The sequence below is a fragment of the Pundamilia nyererei genome, unplaced genomic scaffold (genome assembly GCF_000239375.1).
Source record: "Pundamilia nyererei isolate P.nyererei 1_Seehausen unplaced genomic scaffold, PunNye1.0 scaffold00178, whole genome shotgun sequence".
Taxonomy (NCBI): domain Eukaryota; kingdom Metazoa; phylum Chordata; class Actinopteri; order Cichliformes; family Cichlidae; genus Pundamilia; species Pundamilia nyererei.
The window spans coordinates 965,732-975,332 of NW_005187579.1; the positions used below are offsets into that span (position 1 = coordinate 965,732).

A 9,601-nucleotide genomic window follows, 5' to 3' on the forward strand; every position below is an offset into this window, starting at 1 on the left:
ATTGTAAAGCGCTTTGGGTGCCTTGAAAAGCGCTATATAAATCCAATCCATTATTATTATTATCATAAAACACACGCAGAGCATAAAACATTCACTGTTGTAGTATTTGTTATGCAGAATTCATCGCTGTTCAGTATCAACTCCTGTTAGAAAAAAAAAAAAAAATAAAACAGTTAAAATGGTCCACTTGGAGGACTATTTATCTAAAGGAAATGAGGGAGAATGTGAAGAGCAGTTAGTCAGTGTTTCATTAATCTGTAACCAGAGATGGGCAGTAACGCATAATCTGATTACTTTTTTCAAGTAACGAGTAAAGGGATTACTATTGCAAAAACGGTAATTAGATTACCGTTACTTTCCCGCAAGCACGCTGCGTTACTAAAACCGTGATTTTTTTGCGAGAATGTCTCATGACAATGACGTAAGCGAGTATGACGTTCGTGGCAACAGCTGTGTGCAGATCAACAATGGATAATATATCGAGTGCGGGAGAGAGTATGAGCGTGCAGTGTTTAAAGCGTGGAAGTACTGACCATTTACCATTTACTTTGAGTTTGATTCCATAAAAAGTGACAAAAACATTAGTGTCCGTTGTGCGTGGGAAGAAAACTTCTTTTTACAGCGAAAACCCCCCCAAAAAAACCCCCCTAAACAAGCACCGAGTACGATGTAACGGGAAATTCACAGAGAAACTCGCGGATTCTTCAACTGACCGCTGCGGCACACCTGCACCAGGGTAAACCTCCGCCTATGCCACTCCTGCTATACAGGTGAAAATAGAGCAACAGGACTGCTAGTCTTTGATTTTATTTGTTTTCTGCTGTGTTTTACTTGCATCTATTTGAAAGAGTGAGTGTAAACACAAAAAAATATTTAATTTTATGTGCTGGAATGTGTAGAAAATAGGTTTAAATGTTAAACAAATTTCTTCAAGTCAGAGAATGGTGCAGATAATTTAATTTTTGCTTGATGCATAAAGTTAAAAGATTAAAACTAATAAAACAAGTTTTATAAAGAGACTTTTCCATTTGATTACATTTTGTATGATGGATTAAGCAGAAAAAGTAGAATTGGGCTGAAAGATCTATCGCTTTATCAGCTATTCAGGTTGTAAATCGTGTTTTTAAAAAGTAACTAAGTAATTAATTACCGTTGAGAATAAGTAATCAGTAAAGTAACTGGATTACTTTTTTGGGGAAGTAATGAGTAATTAGTTACTGATTACTTTTTTCAAATAACTTGACCAACACTGTCTGTAACCAACACAGGATCTGCCAAACGAGCCAGCTCTGCGTCGATTACAAAAGCATGGAAATCAGAAAGGAGCACCAGCGACCTTACCTGTGAGAAAGCAGGCTCTGCTGTATGTGTCTGTTTAATGTGTGCGTGTGTGTGTCATGCTACCCACCGCTGGCCTCTCTCTGTGCGTGTTCACTGCATCCACGTTTAGGCTGATGGACTCCACTTTACAGCCTAAGCGTGCAGAAAGAAGGTTTGTTTGATTAGTTTATGTGGCAGCAGATGTATATTCAGTTTGTACATTGCACATTGGCACGACAGCGGACCTACCGTAGGCCACCGGTGTCAGCTTCAGCACCGTGTGTAGTGGGCACTTCAGATATGGAAGCTCCTCTGTATGGAAAGATGAGTTCATTAGAGCACCACCGTATAAGTACACACAGTGCTTTTCACATATTTACATTCTTTTCATAGTGGGAGCAGGTACTCGTGCATGTGCATGCTAAAGGAGTCACATGCGCACTTTTTAAAATGAATTAATAAAAGATATGATTCATCAGGTAGTAAACAAGTATTTTGTGATGAATAAAGAATGGGTCCAAATCAGGTCTCTCAGCTTTCTTTGGGGCCATCGTGGTTCAAAGAGTTGGCAGTTTGTCCTGTAATCAGAAGGTTGCCGGTTCGAGCCCCGGCTCGGACAGCCTCGGTCGTTGTGTCCTTGGGCAAGACACTTCACCTACCACCTACTGGTGATGGCCAGAGGGGCCGATGGCGCAATATGGCAGCCTCGCTTGCCCCAGGGCAGCTGTGGCTACAACTGTAGCTGCCTCCACCAGTGTGTGAATGTGAGAATGAATGAATAGTGGAATTGTAAAGCGCTTTGAGGGCCCCGAAAAGCACTATATAAATGCAATCCATTATTATTATTATTATTATTATTATTATTATTATTATTATTATTATTATTATTATTTTCTAGCAGATGGACTCCAACTCCATGTTCTTGGACCTGCAGTTTAGTTTGTGCTGCCTCACAACAAAGACTGCTGTCACAGGCTGCACTCATGAGAGGTTGCTAATGATATCGTGAACTATCTGGCTAACAGCAAGGTAACTTTCAAAATAACAGCGTCTGCTAGTAAACTCATCATGGATCTTTATTTTGGAGGGGTGAAAAAACCCCATTAATTGCTAAATACAATATGGCAGTTTTTAATACCCCTCAAGTACAGTGTGAGTGTGAGACAGTGTCACAGTGAAGAATTCTGAAGCGGAGGAATTATTGAAATAAAGGAAAAACAGAAATGAGGTCAGTCAGCCACGTATGTCTCCAACTGCTCACTTGAAAAATGAGCTTTATGCAAAACACGTCAGCGCACAAACCTCTCATCCAGCATCTTAGTTAAAAAGACTCTAACCCAACCAAGAAGGTCTGTGAGGTGCACAAAAGTTAGTCTGACATGTGAAGCTGCGGAAGCAGACGGGGACCGGACATGCACAATAATTCATCTATCACTCTGCCTTCAATAGATGTGAAAATGAAACTGAGCAGATAGCTCCAGGATCTACGTGATCTACAATAAAAATGTTGTGTGTGTTTTACACTAAAATGTGTTTCCTAAAATTATTTTTCTCTTACACCTCTCAGGTTTCTTGACATTTCAGTTTGAAAACTGACCTGCTGTTTTGTCCAGAAAGTATGCCAACAGGCAGCGCAGGACAGCTTGATGACAGACGACCAGCACGTTCTCCTGCCGCTCCAGCTCCATGATGACGGGCTCCAACCGCTGCACCAGGTCCTCATAGGACTGAGTGGCACAAAACAACGGAAAAGGCAATCGTGCGAATCCCCAAAACAATATAAAAAACTGAATGTGTAAAATAAGACTTCCACTTGACATTGACACATCCTGCAGAGTAATTAATTCACAGGTGAACAGGATGACATCTGAGCAAATGGAAAATCCATACAGGCTGTGTAGACTAACATAGGCTTTAACGACATTTCTGAAAGCATGATGTCACCGCCTGACTGGGCAACCAGCTAATGCCCATATCCATCTTCCTGTTACAGATTAATGGAGAGGTAATGGAATGAACTAAAGGTGAGAAAGGACCAGCAGGCACCTCAAACCACCTGATCACTTATATCTGGCACACACACACACACAGACTAATGCTGAAGCCTTTGTTTACTGTGATCTAGTGTTAAGCCGATACTGTCTGAGAAGCTGAAGCTCATTAGCACAGAGTAGGCTGCCAGAAACCATTAAGATAAAATTAGATCATGTTTGTGGTTATCAGAAAGAAAAAGAGCACTTCATTATACCCACAAAGGAAAATCCTGTCTGCATTAGCAATGTTCCACATGTTAAAAAATAACCACTGACCTCTCCTTTTGGATAGCGATAGCGATATTTGTCCTGGTCTCTTAGTGCAAACTCCAGAGGGTAGTTTTTTTGGATCTCCTCATACATCAACTCCTCACACACACCCTAAAATGCACATACGGGTTCAACTTCAACACAGAACCACAAAGAGGTAGTCAACAGTGATGTGCGGAAGCCAAGAGAGCACCACCTACAGCATCAATCTCATTCAGGACCTTCCACTGTTCATAGGGCACATTGAGGGCTTCGGCTGTCTGGATAGTTCTCTTCATCTGACTAGTCCATACCTTGAGGTCGCTAATGTTTTGCTCCTGGATGAAGTGGCTCAGCTTCTTAGCAAACTGGAGAAAGAAAAGCAAAACCTTTATTTATTTTCACAATAGCTCATGCAGTCAGGAGGAAGACAGGTAAGGGTTTAGAAGACATTTTTTCTTTGATTGTAAAGTTTCATTGTACCTCCTTCCCTCTAATCGTCAGACCCGAGTCTCCTCCGATACGACCCTTGACGTTTAGCTCGCTCTCCCCGTGGCGGCACAGGTAGATGGAGCGGGGTGTGATGTGGATGTTCATGAGGTAGTAGACAATCCGGCTCTGGATGTGGTCTAACACTCTATTGACCAAGTACCGCTGACCAACGTCCATGATTTTAATGTAGGACAGATCTCTGAGGGGAGAACACAGATAAAATACAATAAGAAAATGTGTTTTTTAAGCCGGTTACTCCCATAGTTTTGCAATGGGGACACACACACACCATCACCAGGTTCCACCTCACCTGTCCAGTACCTCATCCAGTGTCTCGTACGAGTTTTCATAGCACTTAATCCGCTTCATGAAATCTTCCACTGCTTCTTCTGTGTTGCAGTTGGTGTAGTCCGGGCTACCCAGTTTCACTTGCTAAAGTAGAGCAACAGCAGAGGAGTGAGCCCTGCATCTTCTAACGAGTCAAAACAGTGCCAACAAACACAGACACTCACCACTATGTTCTCCTGTATGACATCTGGGTCTTCACACACAGACTCCACAAAGAACACCTGAAGGAAGACAGAAGACAGAGTCAGTGTGACCGCCAGCAAAACCCGAACCCTCACTTTGAGCCTGCCAGGTTACCTTAAAGCCATTCTGCTCCGCAAACTCCAGGATGGTCTCCCTTCTTTCTCGGGTAGTGTTTGTTGCATCGAACACCTGTAGTAACACACACATTATATGAGCTTTTTTAGCACTGCACCCCGTATCTGAGCTGAAGAAAATATCTCAGCCTGTGTGATAATTAACACATGACCCACCGCAACCTGGCCTCCGTCTTCTGTGAGGTACTCCCGCACATCGTTCAATGCCGCTGAAGCACACTTTCTGTGAAAATCACAGACAATCGGCCATAAAATGTTACATAATTAGTGATTAAATAACTTGTTAAGGTAGCATGATGCCAAAAGCACCCTTACCTTCTGATCTTTAACCCCTCCTCGTTGTCCGGACGGAAGAACTCAAAGGACTTGTAGATCTTTACAAACTCTCTTCTGTACTGTCCAACATTAAACTCTAAAGAGAAAAAAAATGGAGGCAAAAGCTATTTATTTTAATTGCACTCAAAACACTCTCACTGGTGCTTCTGCTCTTGTGCATAATTTTACTAAAATCTGACACACTCTGTTCAACTCTATGGCACATGTACCTCTGGTGGGCACTCCGATCCAGTTGAGATAGCGGGTCAGCTTCTTGGAGATGTAGGTCTTCCCTCTGGCAGGTAGGCCCACGGTAACAATGAGTGTGGGACAGTTGGTCATACATACTGAAATGAAAGAGATCAAAGAAGCTTCAGTCCGCAGCTGATCCCTTACAATACGAAAGTCAAATTTAAAAACACACAGTTACTCAATCAAGACTGTCAACAACCAGGTTTGGGGATAGATTAGGAGACTGGCTCCAAAATGCTATCTTTCATATTACACAATTTATAAAGATATAATTTGAACGTTAGATTGGCATTATCAGAATGTGTGTGCCTGCGTGGTGCTGATATCGTTCATCTTGATAAAGTCTCACCACCCTGACAACGTGGAGTGATAGACAGAAGTATAACAGAGGTCACAGTTGCTGCAAGATGTGTCGGGGGTCTTGTGAAACAGCACTTTTACTGCAACAGACATCTGGAGAAAGCCACCACACTGAGCCACTGCGTACACAGGTGACTGGGCCAGAGAGCAGCCAACCACTCGCCACATGCTCATTATTTTAAACTCCGCTCATTCCAATAATAATCCTCTCCGAGTCAGGCCACAGTGAGGAGACCCTGACCGTGCTGCGGCGCGTTGGTAAAACTCAGCAGCACAGCCACACGGCGAATGAGCCGCATGACTGCGGGGATACAATTCCTGTTTACAACCGGCGGTCGACACAGAGGGTCATCCCTCGTACCAGTCCTTTCTCCCCGATACGAGCAGCCTTCATGTGCGGCGAGCATCATGTGAGTCCTTACATAAGCGTGCGAACCAGATGGCTGCTGCAGCAGAGAGACGTCTGACCTCTGTGAACTGTACTCCCCGCGGTAACGGCAGCTACTGCCACACAGATATCAATGCATACTGACCCAGCGCTCATTATTCACGGCGGACTGGAAGCCTCTACACATGCGCTCACGCGCACGCGGAAGAGAAAAAAAAGGGTTCCGGAGAAACTGTGAAGCACAACCATTGATACTCATATGACCACAAACGTTATATATTCAAGCTAACTGTTGTCGCCACGTCATACGCACCCTTCCTTTGACAAATGTGTTTTTCAGGAAGGCCGTTTTTATACGGCATCCAAATCTTCTTCAGGGGGTTTTGCGTGAGCTCCCGCGGATTTGTCGCTGCTTTGTCCTCCATTCCGTCTTGCGGTGAGGTGGAGGTTGCCGCGGCGGCAGCAGGAACACGGGGCTTCTTCCCGTGATGCTGCTCTGAAGTCGACCGGTGCTTCATCCGCGTTGGTGTGGCGGGATGGAGACGGCACGAGCGTTCTTTTCTCTCTTTCTCTGTGCCACTTGTCACGTGACCTGATCTGCCGATACCAACAACCGGCAGTTGGACGTAATGATCACAGCACAGGCGCAAAACAATTTTGTGATTAAACGTAAGTTTTATATGTTTTGCGCAACCACAAAACACAATCGTTGCATAATTACACCGATTACCCCATAACAAATAATTACGGGGCCAGTATTGCTGATATCAATATTGTTAACCTATAAAAGCAGCGTATTTAACAGGGAGCAGGGTGTCATGATTTATGACATGCATCACGATCAGTTTGCAAATTATGAACACGCTTTAATGACAATTAAATCACTGTGACGTTTACTCTCCACAATGACACACCCTTCAGCTTCTCGTGTATTTTGAAACTCCAAAACCCCCCAAACCCGACAACCACATCACACTGTGCTATAGACGAGAAGTAAAATGGATGTGACAGTGAACACAAAAAGGTTCAGGGACTTTTATAGTGCAGTATTTGAGGTCTATTTTTTCATTTCCACAAAATAAATAAATAAATAAATAAATAGATAAATAAATCAGTGCGCTACATACTGAACCTAGAGGATAGAAACTAGTGTAAATCCTACTGCCCTAGTTTCAATCCAGCACCAATAGCAGCATTGACATTTGCATTGTCCCACCTCTAAATAACAGTTTTAAGCTCAAAAATATTTCTGGCTGGTCTTGATTTTAATGGTCCTCTTATAATGGTCCTCAGCAGCATCTCATTGGCTTAAAGTGCTCACAGTGACATTGGGTCACTGTTGTACCAACCAACCTCTCCTAAGCTTTACATAACGAAGGGCTGCTTTGACATTCTGCCATAAAACATTTTGATACAGTTTTGAATTCATTGTTTTTTCAGTAATTGCAAGGCACAGAGGCACAGAGACAGCAAAGGAGTTTCAAAACACGATTTCCACCACTGTGCTTCACAGTTGGTACTGAAGTTTGGCATCTGCCTTGCTCCACAACTTCAGCTTTCTTGTCATCATTTTTGTCGTCTACAGCATGTCCCAAAAGCAGTGCGTAACATCAGCGGAGGGAAAACTTAGACTTTGTTTCCATTGGTTTCTTTCATAGCATGCTTTCTCCAATACTCATTAATTAATACATTTATTAATAAGTGATAATTATACTTTCAGTAACAGGCCTTGTATGATGCTATGGTTAGTTTATTTTAATAAATTTCCTATATCGCCATCTGGATGAGACCAAAGCGCATGCTCGGCTCCTATTTATTGACTTTTCTTCAGCTTTTAATACTATCCAGCCACATCTCTTAGCTTATAAACTTCTTAACCCGTTTAAACTGGATTTGAATCTTGTTGGTGGGATTTTAGACTTTTGGACCTGTTGTGGATGAGTCTGCTTCTTGGTGTGATCAGTCATTCTTAAAGATCAGCAGCTTGAAAAGTAAGGACATGGTAATTGACTTCAGGAAGCCATCCCCCCATCCTGCACCAACAGTAGTACATGGTGCAGCAACTGAACTGGTGGATAGTTTAAAGTAATTAGGGGTTGTTCTTGATAAGGTTCTGTCCTTTGAGTCACATTTTGATGCTACAGTGAAAAAGGTCCAATAACGACCGTACTTTTTAAGGAGATTCTGAAATGATGACCCTTTTTTATAAAAGTTTTATTGGATGTATTTTAATGTTTTGTATCATTGCTTAGCATGGTAATTTGTCTTTGACCAATAAGACCAGACTTAGTAACCTTAGTAACCAAGAGACATAGAGTGCCTTTTATACCTGCTGCTATTGTGATGATTAATAACACTAAACCATAAGCATTGTTGCCATCACTACTGGACATTGGACTTTGTTGATGATAACATTTGGGCTGTTCTCTCTGGGCTGTTTTGAGTGTGTGTGTGTGTGTGTTGTTTCATGTGTGGACATACGGCAAATCAATTTCCCACTGGGGACAATAAGGTTACCATTGAACCATTGAACACTGTATACTACCTTTTCTCTAAACTATATACTTTGTTGCCTATTTCAGGAGTACATGCGATGCCCCCAGTGTAAACTTTGCAGGACACTCACTCCTCAAGAGTGGATCACCAGCTATCGCTCCTACGTGCTGCACAATAATATTCAATACTTAGTATTTACTGTTATATTCACATAGATCATCGCGATGACGTTGTTTATTATGTTGCTCTCTTTTTTTTTTGCTTGTTTTCTCTTTTTTCTTTCTCAACAGGTGATCCAGGTGATTGATATATGTATTTTTTTTGTCTTTTTGCTTTGTTGGGTTTTTTTTGCCCTTTATCACCGTTCCTCGTCCCCGCTGTTTTTCATACCCTACCTCTCTTTCTTTCTCCCTTTTCTTTCCCTCAGTCATGTCTGTCCCGTGTGTAGCAAGTGAAAATAAAATAAAATAAACAATAACAGCAAAGGTGAATCAAATAGACCAATACGGCAAGGCCGGGATGGTCCATTTGGTAAAGTAAATCTACTGGGCATCTTTCTTTGCCTTTAGACAATAATTCTGATGCAAAAGAACCAAACGGGACAGACGGAAAAAAAAAAAAAAAAGAGTGGATCACCAGTTTTGAATTTTCTCTAGTTGTATAGTTTGCCTTATGGTGGACTAATCAATGCCCAGGTCTTTAGAAAAGCTTAATAACATTTTGACAAAGATCCTGTAAAAGCTATCACAACAGAAGCATGCTTTACACAACTAGTATTTCTTGAGAAGAGCAGACCTTGTCAGCACAAATTTTGTTTGCTTGTATTTAAATGTTCGCGAGTGATGGGAGAAGGGAGCCGGAGATCGACAGACGGATTGGGGCTGCAGCTGCAGTAATGCGGACGCTGCACCGGCCCGTCGTGGTGAAGAGGGAGCTGAGTGTAAAAGCGAAGCTCTCAATTTACCGGTCGATCTACGTCCCTACCCTCACCTATGGCCATGAGCTGTGGGTAGTGACCGAAAGAACGAGAT

General features: G+C 42.4%; 1 protein-coding gene across 2 annotated transcripts in view; it reads right to left on the bottom strand.

The window, feature by feature from the left end:
• pfkfb4a (6-phosphofructo-2-kinase/fructose-2,6-biphosphatase 4a) overlaps positions 1 to 9,601 on the bottom strand; it is a 16,522-nt gene that overhangs the window by 3,025 nt on the left and 3,896 nt on the right. Inside the window, exons 1-13 of one of the 2 annotated variants that reach the window (XM_005746440.2) lie at positions 6,388 to 6,695; positions 5,305 to 5,421; positions 5,075 to 5,171; positions 4,916 to 4,982; positions 4,740 to 4,814; positions 4,607 to 4,663; positions 4,405 to 4,526; positions 4,086 to 4,293; positions 3,824 to 3,970; positions 3,630 to 3,734; positions 2,918 to 3,047; positions 1,570 to 1,632; positions 1,409 to 1,473 (exon numbers count right to left, since the gene is read on the bottom strand). In XM_005746440.2, the coding sequence (XP_005746497.1) occupies positions 1,409 to 1,473; positions 1,570 to 1,632; positions 2,918 to 3,047; positions 3,630 to 3,734; positions 3,824 to 3,970; positions 4,086 to 4,293; positions 4,405 to 4,526; positions 4,607 to 4,663; positions 4,740 to 4,814; positions 4,916 to 4,982; positions 5,075 to 5,171; positions 5,305 to 5,421; positions 6,388 to 6,592 (1,458 nt within the window). In that variant the 5' untranslated portion in view covers positions 6,593 to 6,695. Of the gene's footprint in view, positions 1 to 1,408; positions 1,474 to 1,569; positions 1,633 to 2,917; positions 3,048 to 3,629; positions 3,735 to 3,823; positions 3,971 to 4,085; positions 4,294 to 4,404; positions 4,527 to 4,606; positions 4,664 to 4,739; positions 4,815 to 4,915; positions 4,983 to 5,074; positions 5,172 to 5,304; positions 5,422 to 6,387; positions 6,696 to 9,601 lie in introns of those variants that run through there. The other variant, XM_005746441.2, reaches the window with a different exon arrangement.